The sequence below is a fragment of the Stegostoma tigrinum genome, chromosome 31 (assembly GCF_030684315.1).
Source record: "Stegostoma tigrinum isolate sSteTig4 chromosome 31, sSteTig4.hap1, whole genome shotgun sequence".
NCBI lineage: Eukaryota > Metazoa > Chordata > Chondrichthyes > Orectolobiformes > Stegostomatidae > Stegostoma > Stegostoma tigrinum.
This window is the reverse complement of record NC_081384.1, coordinates 5,487,942-5,502,246: the sequence shown is the minus strand read 5'-3', so window position 1 is coordinate 5,502,246 and position 14,305 is coordinate 5,487,942. Positions and strand designations below refer to the sequence as shown.

Genomic DNA, 14,305 nt, shown 5'->3' with positions numbered 1-14,305 from the left:
CAGCAGTTTACAACACAGTGCCAAAGGGGGAAGAAATGCAGGGACACACAACAAGAACAAACACAGTCATAAAGGCTCAATTATTTCACCGTCCTCAGGTAAACAATTCATTCAGTTGCGGATCAACAGATACATGGGAACACCACCACCTGCAAATTCCCCTCCCAGCCACTCACCATCCCGACTTGGAAATTTATCACCGTTCTTTCACTGCCACTGGGTCAAAATCTTGGAATTCCTTCCCTAAGGGCATTATGGGATATGAACATAAAACAGACAACAGTGATTCAAGAAGGCAGCTCCTCACCACCTCAAGGGCAACTAGGGATGGGCAATAAATGCTGGCCCAGCCAGTGAGACTCACATCCCACAGGTGAATACAGAATAGAGTGACAGGGCACTCATCAGGGAGCCCATAAAAAAAAAGCAACGTGTAATTTGAGAAAAGCCATTAACAAGTGAATGTGATTGAATATACCAAGCGATGACCTGGCGCAGTCTGCAAACCGTAACAGAGAACCATAACCCAACAACCGCGCCAAGTAGCAGACCGAGAGCCAAGCACCGTACCGAGAAGGCTGAGGCTCCGACGGGGTGGGGGTGGTGGTGTTGGCGGATGAGGCGAGGGGGGTCCACGGCGAGAGATGTCCAGGTCGACCAGTGACACAGTTTCCCCTGGTCAGAGGAGACAGGAAGAGATAGTCAGTGAAAACAATTTTTTTCCCCCTCCCCAACCAGACACAGTTTTCAGATTCTGCCTTCTATTTTACCCCTCGATTCCTGTTGGATCATACCCATCATCTCTGCCCATTGTTCCCATTCCACTGGCATCACCAAATTCAGCTCCGTGCCAAATAACAGAATGGCTTATTTTCTTTTACTGGAAGAATGACCACCAACTCTCTACTGACCATCCAGTCACATAAACACATACAAACACCTTACCCACCCTCCAATCCCTGTAGCTTCAGCTCCCACTAAACTCACAGCACATGGCCACTTGTACCATTGATCTTTACCATGAGTTCACAGCCAGTCAGGGAGACATTGGGAAGTGACAGTGACGGAAATTTCTTTTAAAAACATTTCGACAAACAATATTATTACAGAAAAGAAAGAAAATTGTACGTAGATCATTGTTTTTATGATTCTAAAGGACCTTCACTGCAAAACCGAAAGCAGACTTTGTATCCAACCACGCAAAGAACTACAAAGATGCTGAATTAGTGTTTGGTTAAGAACCGGGAATTATCCTATTCAGCACCTTGTGCCCAGTCTACCATCCCATCAGATCTCTGCTGATCTGTTTGAGCTCTAAATGCCACTTCCCATATATCCAAGATAACCTCTGATTCCCCCAGCTAAAAAGAATTTATGTCCTAAAAATATTCAATGACCTCACCTCCACTGCCTTCAAAGACAGAGTTCCAAAGTGCACAACCCTCAAAATGAAAGTGTTCCCTCTTGTTTGCTCTAAAACGATGCCCCCCCGACCCCCGAGTTCTAAACTGACCCACAAGAGGAAACATTCTTTCCATGTCCACTTTGTCAACGCCATTCAGGATCTTATATCCAAACAAACTGTCCCTCATTTTTCTAAACTCTGTTGGAAACAAATCCTGCCTGGCCAATAGTTACCTCCAAAGGCAGCCTGCTCATTCCAGATATCAACCTAGTAAGCCTCTTTTGAAACAATGTACTTACATCCTTCCTTAAGTAAAGGGACCAAAGCGATGCAGTCTCCCCAGTGTCCTATACCCAAAAGGAGGATTCAGGCATTGAGACAGAGCAGTGTAGGCAAGACCTCTCAGTGAAAAGTCAATGTATGTGATAGAAGCAATTAGAGAACGTTGTAAGGCAGGAACACATTACTGAGGTGAGAAGTGACAAGGTTAGGGAAGGAACTGAAACAAGGATGAGATTTTTTAAAATTGGGGTGTGTGTCAGATCAGGAACGAATCTGAACACAGCAGAGATGGGTGGACAAACCTTATTTCAAGTTAAGAAATGTACACCAAAATTTTGAAGAGATTAACTTGATAGAAGCTGCAAGGTGACAGGGTATTTGAATAATTAACTCTAAACATAAAACAAGATTCTTGTTCACAGTTTCCTCATTTCAGGAAACAATTACAGGAGGTTACAAAATACCAAGAATCTCCAAATTGAAACAGAGAAGTTTGAAAGCAAGAGGATAATTAAAAGCAAATAGCTGATCACAAACAGCAGTGAGGGGTTAAAGTACTGAGATTTCTTGGCATGCAGGAGAACTTTCTTAGAAAAAAAACAAGAAAAGGGTTTTTTCCCCAAAAGAAGTTCTCAAGCTTGTCTGCCCTATCCTCAAGGGTATGGAGTAGGTGTCCGTGTGTGTGCACCTAGTAGTCCAGTAAAATATTTATTCCTCAGCCAAAATCATATCATGGTTTCATGGGCATTATCACATTGCTGGGCAAAAATACTCTTGTGTGTTTCCTACATCTCAAAATTGACTACATAACAGAAGTACTCATGGATTGAAGAGTGTTTATGGATGTTGTGAAAGGTGCAATATAAATATAGATTTTTCTTCCCTACGAGGGAGCATAGTTTTAAAGTGAGTGGAGGTAGATATAGGGGAGACGTCAGAGGTAGGTTCTTTACTCAGCATGGTGGGGGGGGGGGGGGGGGGGCGTGGAATCGGCCTCATTAGGGGCATTTAAGTGGCTATTAGATAGGCATACGGATGATAGTACCAGGCAGGGATGGAGGTTAGATAGACCTTAGGTTTAGGGTAAAAGTTCGGTACAACATCATGGGCCGAAGGGCCTGTACGTGCTGTACTGCTGTGTTCTCGGCACACATTTTGGACTCTAGCCCAACAATGGAACTTGTCAAAAGTTGTGTGCAACTCCCCAGAGTTCTATCTCCCTCTCTCCCCTGCTCCTTGTGCAATCATTAGAATCAGTACATTCTCCCACCCCAGACTGGGGAAATGATTCACTCAGAACTTGATACTGCCCTAGTCTCTGGGATGGTTATTTGGAATAAATTTATTTGGGGTGAAGCAAATCATGCTTTCTACAGAGGAGGAGAGGGTATGTCAGATCTCTGCACAGTACTGCCCTTCTCACTGAGCAGTAAACTGTCTCTTTTGGGAACAGGGACAAGGACAGGAGGAAGGAGACTGGAGGAGGGAGACTGGAGGAGGGAGACTGGAGGAGGGAGACTGGAGGAGGGAGACTGGAGGAGGGAGACTGGAGGAGGGAGACTGGAGGAGGGAGACAGTGTAAGAGGAACAGCAAGTGGATAGAGAGGTGAGGGTAGTGCAAGAGGAATCAGTAAATGCAAAATTAAAAATCCCTCACCTGCAAAAGGTGATGCTAAAGACACCGGGGTGAAGGCACTTTGTGTCCGTGTCAGCCTGGGCTTGCTAAAAAAAAGAACAGAAACATCACACACGTGGCCGGAGAATCCTACAGAAACACACAGAGGCTGGTAAATCCGGGAATATTCCCCCGCACTCGGTAAAACGGTCAAACTCGCCCTGATTCAGAGGCTAGCCTCTTATTGCTGAATTGTCACCGACGCTTTTAAAATATCCACACCCCTGTCTCATCGCCTTCCTAGCCTGTGGGTGGATTCCCTGCCTCACAGAATAAACAAAGGGTTTGCTACAGGACAAAAATCCCTAGGGGTTTAAAACCGGGCTCTGAATGGCTAGTCTTATTGAACAGTACGTTCAGTACTGACCCATTCCTTACCATCCCCTCCCTCTGCCTGTCCCTTCCCGGTGGCTCTGGTCTCACAGGGAGGTTTGAAATACGAAGACCTTGCAGCCTCCAGCAGCAGACGCTCACTGACAGCTTCAAGGTACACTCGGGTCCACTCCCGATCTTTGACTGAGCCTGTCGACACCCAGGGACAGTGCGACACTCACTCCCTGGCTGTAAGCACGGGAACGATCCTCCTAACCTCTCTGCGCCTTTTGTCAGAGCATCTCTTCCCGTGGAACCTGGGGGACATTAACGAGCCTCTGGTGCAGCAAAATTCTGAGCGACCAACAATGTAACCGGTGAAATAAACCGAAGGAGCGTTTCCATGGCCCCTCAGTCTCATTGACAAGTCGGTGTCATTGCTCGGCCTCTGCTTAACGTCAGCGCCTATCGCTGTGATTCGGTCAGTGTAGGATGCTGGGCATCTCAGCGTTTAGTCCCGAGACCACAACAGTGCTTTAGGAGCAATGGAGTCTGAGCACAAACGCTGCTGGCGATTGGACTAATTGGGCACACTTTCTCACAGCAATCTGTCCAGTTTAATACATGCAAATACTAACAAGGATAAAAGTCTGCTGGAGGCATTTGTAGGAGCCATCACTTACAAAAACACGAGAAGGAACTCAGCCCAAAGTGCACACGTTGCAGAATGTGCATCCATCAAACAGCAGTTTCCCAGCCCCTCCTTTCACAAACAAACAACACGCCCCCACCCGGCAGGCACCACCCCACTTCTCTCCCCCCCCCAACCAGGCAGGAACCACCCCCACTCCCCCCCACCCCACCCCCAACTGGCAGGCACCACCCCCACTCCCTCCGCCCCCCCACCCCCAACCAGCAGGCACCACCCCACTCCCCCCCCCACCCACCCCCGCAGCCGGCAGGAACCACCCCCACTCCATTTTCCACCAGCCTAACCTTCATAATGCAACGAATGCTGCTGCCTAGGTGTTCCCCAAATGATCACTTGCTATACTTTGTCCGCCTCATTCACAAGAACCACATCTAGGAGCATCTCTTTTGTGTTGGACTTGACACTTATTGCTGTTGGAAATTCTCCTGAACAATGCAGAAAAACATGTCCCTTCATAACCACTATCCCAATCTAAGGGTAACTAAACACCTCCCGACAGAACTATATGATGTTTACACCTCTTTGTAACATCATTGAAATTTACTCCTCTACGTTCTTCCCACTATTATACCAAGTTATGAAAGCGCACCCTTGTTTCTCCTCAGCTCGAGCCAAATGGAGTCTGTCCTTCAACTCTAGTACTGCATTGCTCTCCTTAATTATTATTTCCCCTTTCCTACTGTCCTTCCTTGATACAGGTCTCTCTTATTGCCACGATATCGTAATCTCACATGGCAATCCATACTTATAACTCACTAATTATATGACCATACTCCGTGCTTTAACATGCATAGTATAACCCAATTCTAAACTTCATTTCTTTCTGTGACTGCACAAATTAACTTACTATTCTCAAAACTAATGCTATCTACCTCTCCCAACATTTTATGTATCCTTCTCTTTTGCTTCCCATACCCCTCGGTGAGCCCAGTTCCTGTTCTGAACAAGTCATCAAACTGAAAAACTCTCTCTCTCTCTCTCTCCCCCTCCCCCTACAGTTATATCCAGAACTGCCAACTTTCTCCAACAATTTGTTTTTATTTCAGTCCTATCTCTGGTCAGATGCAACCTGGTTGACTTCAGCAGGAAGTAGGAGAGACATTCTAGACAAAGACATTTCTTAGAGATAGTCGGAACTGCAGATGCTGGAGAATCTGAGATAACAAGGTGTAGAGCTGGATGAACACAGCAGGCCAAGCAGCATCATAGGAGCAGGAAAGTGTCAGCTTGGCCTGCTGTGTTCATCCAGCTCTACACCTTGTTATCTTGGATTCGCCAGCATCTGCAGTTCCGACTATCTCTAAAACAATTTTAACCCCACTGTGAAGCCTCCCTCTCGCTCCCTATTTATTTCAAAGACATTTCTTATTTCTATTTCTCCAACTTCACTCAAGAAGTTGAAGTCATAACCCAGTTATTCATAAGGACTTCCACGTTTAGATTCAGCAGCACAGGTACTGTAACCCCCAGAGCGCCTTTCGATTCACAATCGCAAAGTGTTCCCACCCCAAGCAGCACAGACTGTCCACCAACTACTTTCAGTCAAAAAACATGGAGCTGGAAAAGCACAGCTAGTCAGACAGAATTCGGCCCATATCCCTCTAAACGCTACTTATTCATACACCCCCCTTTTTCTGATGAAGGGTCTAAGCCCAAAACATCAGCCTTTGTGCTCCTAAGATGCTGCTTAGCCTGCTGTGTTTATCCAGCTCCACACTGGTTATTCATGCACCTATCCTGATGCCTTTTAAAATGTTGTAATTGTACCGGCCTCCACCACTTCCTCCGGCAGCTTTTTCTATACATGCACCACTCTCTGCGTGAAAAGTTGCCCCTTAGATGCTTTTCATTCTCCTCCTTCCCACCACCTTAATTCCATGCGCCATCCAGTTTTGGACTCCACCCCCCACTCCCAGAACATTGACTTTCCTGCTCCTCAGATCCTGTCTGACCAGCTGTGCTTTTCCAGCTCCACATTAATTGACTAGCTTCTAGCATCTGCAGTCCTTACTGTTCTGGATGTGAGTTTGCTCGCTGAGCTGGAAGGTTCGTTTTCAGACGTTTTGTCACCATTCTAGGTAACATCATCAGTGAGCCTCCGGTGAAGCGCTGGTGTTATGTTCCGCTTTCTATTTATACCAGCGCTTCACCGGACGCTCACTGATGATGTTACCTAGAATGGTGACGAAATGTCTGAAAACTAACCTTCCAGCTCAGCGAGCAAACTTAAATGCAGAACCTCAACCTGAGCTACAAATCTTCTCAAAACTCACTAGTCCTTACTGTCTCCAACTACCTGTTGCACAATCCTCTGATAGAAAAGATCATGTAGGTCATTTAGCCCCTTGAATCTTCTCCATCATTCATTCCACTAGATCATGATTGATCTGCATCTACCCACCCTGGTTTCATAACCATTAACATTCCTGACCAACAACTATCTACCAATCTCAGATTTTGAAAAAGTTTGAGGGATGTACTTGCTGAAATCACGCTCAAACACATTGACTCTTAAGGTTCGGCCCTGTGGGCTCTGCTGGAAACCAGTTTCTCTCAAACCCTATCAAATCCCTCAATCATCTTAAGCCGATCTTGTTTTCATCTAAAACTTGTGTGTGTTCAGTAAGCTTAAGATGATTGAGAAAGACAGCAGAAAGGGACTAACTGGATAGTTCTACTGTGGGATCAGCGCAGTTATAATGGGCCGAATGGTCACTGTCCTATTATGATGCAACATTCTATGAAGCCCAGTGTCCTCCTCTCAGAAGTGGATCGAATGCAGAGTACACTGGACAATGGGAATACTGCAGTCATTCCCTCAGTGACTCTCCTCTTCCACTTCAACCCTTTCTACACCCCCAAGTTCTCAGGTGGTCACCTCCTTTGGCCAAGTTGGGAGGCTAGAGGACCTAGTGAAGCTCCACAGGTAAAGAGGGGCCCAGTATCTGTCTGTCTCTCATCATCTGTGATGTCAGGCCAATCTTCAGGCAACTTTCTTCTCATAACCTTGCTGAGCTGAACTATTAGCAGGCTTGCCTAAACATCTCTAACCCAGAACGCCCCAACCCATGCAATTTCATGCATCAGTCTTCACATTCTACTAAAACCTATAGAAGCCAAAACTTAACTTTATCCACAACCTCCTGATTTGCTTCCACTGCTTATTTTTACTCTTTTCAACCTCTCTTTCCTATGCTACTGATCTCAATGTTTCCTCGAGTTTTGAAACAACCAAGACCATTAGGCACAGGCGCAAAGTCACAGAACACAACCCAGGATAAGTCAGGGACGATATACGAATACCAGTGATACACCTAACGATGGAAGATGAGCCACTTTGAAGAACAGATCGTGTGCCAAGAGGAGCCCGCTGCAAATATCAGTGACCAGATAACACACGTCACTATCAGGGATCCTTTACTGGAGGACTTATCTAAAACACTAGTCAAAGCTAAAGAAAACCAAGTGTATAAATAGCTCACCTTGGATAACTATATACTGGGTGAGGCAAAGTGCTGTGATGTGCAATTTCTCTGACAGTGAGTCACCTGAAAGCTGGGATGATTCATTGTACAGATACTTCAGGAAGCATTAGCTCAGCACACTCTGTAGGTCGATAAATAATTTACAAAACCAGCCAGAACAGTAAGTATAGATGTATGTGAAGGGCTCACTTAGGCCTGTCTGCCCTGTGACTGGATTGGCACTAGGGGTGTTAATTCTGAAATATGTTCCATTGTAACCACACATTCAGAGCACCTCCTTCTCCACTAGGGTCAGCAACTTTTTACAAATTATTTAACAGGACCTGGGCATCAGTGGCTGGGCCTGAATTTATTTCCTGCCCTAGCTGACCGGGAGAAGGTGGTAGTGAATCCTCTTCTAGAAAACATCCGTGAACCAAAACTTCAAGATTTGATTATGACCAGACAAAACCAAATCTTCCATTGATCAGGTATTAGCCAACGACAGATCATTAAATTAGACAAATCCTAATTCTTCCCCCATCAGATAATGGGCATCAAGCCAATTATTAGTCCAGTTTAACACAGAAGGCATCTAGCAAGTTTGTGAATCAGCTTAAACACGGCAAGGCCTCTAACAGTCAGACTGCAGAGGATGAAGGAACTTGTATTTCTACAGCATCCCATTATCACACAGCCACCCAAACTGCCTCACGCACAGCTGGCGAAAACCTCAACCGAACTGTGTCAGTGGGAGATCGAAGGGCTCAGACAATGGGCAAAATTGGACCAAGAGGCCAAGTAACATTGCACCACATCTCATCCATTTCATAACAGGCTGTTTAGATAAAAATACATTCTACACGAGTTACTTTGAAGCACAGACTATTATCATCAGGTATCAGGTAGACAACACAGCAGCCAATTTACACACAGCGACACTTCACAACCACCAATGGCAAATAGCTCAGTCAATGTCTTTTGTCGCATTAGTTGAAGGAGAAAAGTTGGGCACAAAATCAGGAATTCCTTCAAATCCACAAAACGTGCCATGGGACCCTCAGCTGAATTCCTCTATTCAAGAGGGGAAGACAATTGCATTCGACAAAAAAAAAACCTGTCAGTAGGCACAAACCCACCACGATTTTTGAAATTTTCAAAATTGATATGAAAGCTTTAGCTCCGTAAGTAACATTTTCAGTACCCCTATGCCCCCCCCCACCCCCGCCAAACCGCCTCCTTATTCGGAAGATGATGGGATTCAAGTTCCATGCCACAGGTTCTTTAGGTGGATACCCCAATGCAGTATTGGCTCAGGTGCAGCAATGTGGCTCCCTGAAATGAAGCACCCCCACCCACAGCCACATGCCAAACCGATAGAAACATTACCATGGCACTAAAGAAAAGCAGAAAGGGTCTCCATGTGGCTGGATCATCACTCAAAACAATTCGGGCATCGATCCAGTTGTATTTGAGAGACCTTGCTGTGCACAAATAGGTTGCTGTCTTTCCCCACATCTTAAGAGTGACCTGTACCCTTCGAAAGGGTTCTGAAGCAAGGCCACCAAACTTTGTCTCTCTCTGCACCTGACCTGTCAAATACATCCAGTGTTTATTGTTTTAACTTCAAAAGGACTTCACTGAATGTGAAACCGAGAACCAAAGGACATAAACAGCATTATACAAGTTTATTTTTAAGGAAAGCATTTAGTGGAAATCCTTGCTTAATGTTGCACAGTACAATACCATTTCACATTAACATTATGCTCTAATCAAAAGCCAGCATTCACATTGCGTAGTTGCTGTTTCTTACTGCCTCTCGTACACCTGGAGATTCCCATGCAACACCCACACTGAGCCTCCGTGAGCTGAGTCTCAAATCTCAGGCAAGGTGTGGAACAGACAATCCTGTTAAAGGCTAGGAGTCTTAGAATGATCATTCCATACAAGGTCATTTTGCTTAATGTTGCATTTTCTAGGATCCAATTAGCTATGTTAAGTGATGGTTTTCTGTACCACAAAATTCCAAAATGGAAGGAATACGGATACAGGATTGGGAGTAAGAATAATTCAGGAACTTATTAACAAAGAACTATCCTCTATCTAAAGTAATATCAAGCATAGAAATGGAGATTGTGGTCATTGGGTCAGACAGAATCTTGGGGCTTTTCTGCAGTTTACAATCAGAAACAGTCAGCAGATTGGGTGCAGAGATAGTAGAAACTGCTGATGCTGGAGAATCTGAGAGAACACGGTGTGAAGCTGGATGAACACAGCAGGCCGAGCAGCATCACAGGAGCAGGAAGGCTGACGTTTCGGAATGTTTCATGTTCTTCAGAAGAAGGGTTCCGACCTGAAACGTCAAGCTTTCCTGCTCCTCTGATGCTGCTTGGCCTGCTGTGTTCATCCAGCTTCATACTGTGTTATCTCTTATAGCAGATGGGGTGCAATGGTTTAGGCAGGAGATCAAATATCACCTTCCCAGAGCAGCAAGACGTCATCAATTTCAGCAGCCGAATCAGTGACAACTACATACCATGAATAAATTGCAATAAAATGACTTAGTCATTCAATGCTGTATATAATTACACATCTGAATTAACTGTCCAAGAACAGATTTCTCATTAATTTTACATGGAATAAAAAAAATCTTTCATTGGAGGTCAGAGAACTCCAATCAAAGCAAAATTCAGGCCATAGGCAAATTTATTAAAGAATATCTCAGCATGCACCCAGTCAGTCACAGAAATTCTTCATGTCAGCAGTGAGTGTGGTAACAAATGCTGATGATGCAGTCTCATCACTGCTGTGTTCAAGGGACTGGACTGGTACTGTACAAGCAAAAATGCTGAATATTACTGCTACTCATTGGAGTCCCCATGAACTCAACCCCCATTTCCTAACTGATGTCACCTCATGCTAATAGAGAACCATCTAATGTTGTAAAACAGCTCAAAGGAAAATAGCATGAATAGGGATCACCTCGTTTGCCCCAGCCTAAAATGAGTCACATCGGAATGTACCTACACCAGCTGGACTTCAGCAGGTTAAGGCAGTAACTCACCATCCCCTTCAAGGGCAAGTAGGGATTCAAAAACAAGGAAGAGAATTTCAAAACTGAGTGATAATGAGCACGGGGAGTGGTAAATGACATGATGAATGTTGGATGAGCTCAATTTTCTGGGGAGACTGTACAAAACAATATCACCTCATTGTGAATTTCCAGCTATATTCTGCACTTTGAGCTACTCGACCAATTTTAACTCTGTTGAACCACTACCATTAAAAAGTAGCAGATATGGCTTGCCTCAACTGTTCATCGATGTTTCATCAGTATTGTAATGTAATTAGTATTCTAAGATTATAAAACCATCAAATGATTTGTTAACAAAGCTCTGTATCAGTAACCTAGTCAGAGAACACATTACCCAAAGTGAAGATAACAAAAAGTGTGAAGCTGGATGAACACAGCATGCCAAGTAGCACAAAAGCTGACGTTTCAGGCCTAGACCCTTCACCTCTGATGAAGGGTCGAGGCCCAAAACGTCAGCTTTTGTGCTCCCGAGATGCTGCTTGGCCTGCTGTGTTCATCCAGCTTCACACTTTGTTATCTTGGATTCTCCAGCATCTGCAGTTCCCATCATCTCTGATCACATTACCCAAAGTGGCCCATTTAGCTCTAGCAACTATGTACAGTACAGCTCATAAGAGATAGTAAGAGTTACAGCTATACATCATCTTTCATCATCTCTGGATTTCCCAAACCACTTTAGAAATGCAGGAATTGTTTTCAAGTAAAAATAACAGCTGCCAATTTGCACACAGCAATCTTCCATAAAAAGTAAATTGATAATGACCACATGGTCTGTATTCTGACGATATAATTTAAATAAAAATGTTAGAGGGACAAATTATAAACTCAGACACTAAGGAGATCTGCGACTTTGTTTTTCAAAAACTATATCATCGGATCTCTAACATCTATAAGAGCTGGTCTTGTCAGCCTGGATTTTGGATTCAAATCTCTGGAGCTAGGCTAATCTTGTTTAAGAGATGAATGTGTCAGCATTATATGAGAAGTAGATTCACAAATATTCATTAGGCTGCAAAAAGTCACACTGAACACAGAGTTGCCTCCGAACCAGCGATACACTAAAGCTACTTTGCTTTATCTATGATTAGGGTCATTACGATTCTAAGATACCACACTAACAACAGATGATTTTTCTGGATTGAAAAAGAAAAAAAATCTCAAATATTTAATTTCAATTGGTTCAGAAGTTAAAAGTTGCAGAATTTCTGAAAATGAAGTCAGTTGCTCAAGTTATGTCTGACAAAAAAAATGCTTCTTTTATTAAACAGTGGGGGAAACACAATCTTTTAAATGTCTTCAAACATTTCAAAATCAGTATGCGACAATACCCAGAAAAGTATAGTCAGTTCTGGCACTGTTCCTTCACCTTGCCTTAGCCAATTCAAATTTAAGAAAAATATTCTGATATAGATGGCACTGGTCTAAGGAGTTTCACGGATATTCAGAGACTGTAGTCTCAAACTCAACCACTGTTGCAACATGGAATCCTTCCAGATCACACGGCTGATTTAAGTGAAATAAATAGGTAATGCAGAGCATGGGTTAGAACCATTTTTAGAGCTGTTAAATTTGTAACAGCTCTAAGACCCAGGTGCTGTACACAAATGCCTGCAAATGTAATCTTATTACAATGCTACTTGCTGATTCAGTCTAAAACAAAAATGCGACATTATCTACTTGCTGGTAAATGGAAATAGAACTTTAACTCTTTCATTGCTGAACTTCACTTTTGTTCTGATGTGTCCAGCCACCAAAGACTCGAACAGAAGCTGGTATCATGTCCCCAAGATATAATTCACCGAAGCTAAAGGCTGACAAAGGTTTGATCTGCACCTGCAGTTATACAGCATTTTTCACAATCTCAAAACACCTTAAAGCACTTTACGGCTGCAAGAAGAGATATTCTATTATTCAAATGACAAGGTTTAAACTGATAATTAAAGGTTTTTGTGTTTTTTAAATGTATAAATCACTTGTAGATTTGAATAGAAGCAAGAAATAACAAAATGGCTGAAAATTAGTCGTTCCCAGATGTGTTGGAGTTTAATGTGTCAAGACACAATTTAGCAGATTTTGCTGAAAGTGCAGAATGTCTAAATTGTATGTATTGACTTATTTTTGTGGTCACATTGTGAAACGAGATAGCCAAGGCAGTTTCAATGAAGGAGGCTGAACAACGGAACTCTGGATTATTAGTTACATCCAGAATGGTATTCCCACAGGCTTCCGGTGTTTCAAAAGAAATATCCAATTTCTGGGGGTCTGTCCACAAGAACATTTGCCTCCCTTTAATGAATCTGCAACGACAGTGGTTGCTGAAAGATCTCAATTGTTCCTCAGCAAGTTTGGAGAGAATGGCAGTATCTACAGGATGGAGGAATATTAAATCTCTTTCCATTTGAATGAAGACTATAATACAAACAGAAAACACAAAGATGTTGCATTTGTCTGGACTGGGTTGGGAACAAGAGAGGGAGTACATATATTTGGTGTCAAATTCAAACAGCACAGCAAGCTCCCACAAACAGCAACACATTACAGATAAACCTGATAGGATGCATCCTTGGACATTAAAGGAAATAGCTACGGAGCTAGTCAATGTACTAATTAATCTTCCAAGAATCCTTAGCTTCTGGAAAGTCCCAGAGGACTATAAAATGCCAACGTAATATCGCCATTTAAAAAGAGAAGGAAATTTTAAAAAAGCAACTCAGCTATAGGCCAGTAATCTTAATGTGCGTGATTGGGAAATGTTAGCATCTACTATAACGAATGTAACAGGAGATCATTTGGAAATACTTCTGGTCTCCCAGAGCGTGTACGGCTTCATGATGGGGAAATCGTGCCTGACGATTTCACTAGAATTGCTTCAGGAGCTAACAAGCAGGACAGATGAATGGGAAGCAGTGGATCTAATCTATTTGGACTTTCAGGTGGTGTTAACAAGGTACCTCATATCAGGGTATTGAATGCGATTGCCATGGTGCTCAAGGTGGTACATTAACATAGACTGAAAAGTGGTGAATTAATAGAAGACAGAGTTGGGGGGATATTTTCAGGAAGGCAAGTCTAACAAGCAGAATGCCACAGGGATCAGTGCTGAAGCTACACAATTATTTACAATATAGATTAATGACTTGTATGAGAGAAGTGAATGTAAAAAAGCCAAGTTTTCAGATGACATAAAAATTGATGGCAAAGTGAGAGACGAGGATAACACAGAGTCTGCAGAGGAATGTAAACAGGTTAAGCAAGTGAGTAAAAGGTTGCAGATTGAATATAATGTGAGGAAACACTAGGTTATGCACGTTGGCAGACTAGAAGAGCTAAACATTACTTAAACAGAGAAAGATTGCAAAAA

General features: G+C 43.3%; 1 protein-coding gene across 3 annotated transcripts in view; it reads right to left on the bottom strand.

Moving 5' to 3' along the window:
• socs7 (suppressor of cytokine signaling 7) overlaps positions 1–14,305 on the bottom strand; it is a 58,083-nt gene that overhangs the window by 30,658 nt on the left and 13,120 nt on the right. For all 3 annotated transcript variants that reach the window (XR_007250429.1, XM_048560682.1, XM_048560684.1), the window contains exons 2-3: positions 3,345–3,409; positions 571–675 (exon numbers count right to left, since the gene is read on the bottom strand). Coding sequence is in view for 2 of the 3 variants with exons in the window: in XM_048560682.1 (XP_048416639.1) it covers positions 571–675; positions 3,345–3,409 (170 nt within the window). In the remaining variant the exon portion in view is untranslated. The remainder of the gene's footprint in view (positions 1–570; positions 676–3,344; positions 3,410–14,305) is intronic.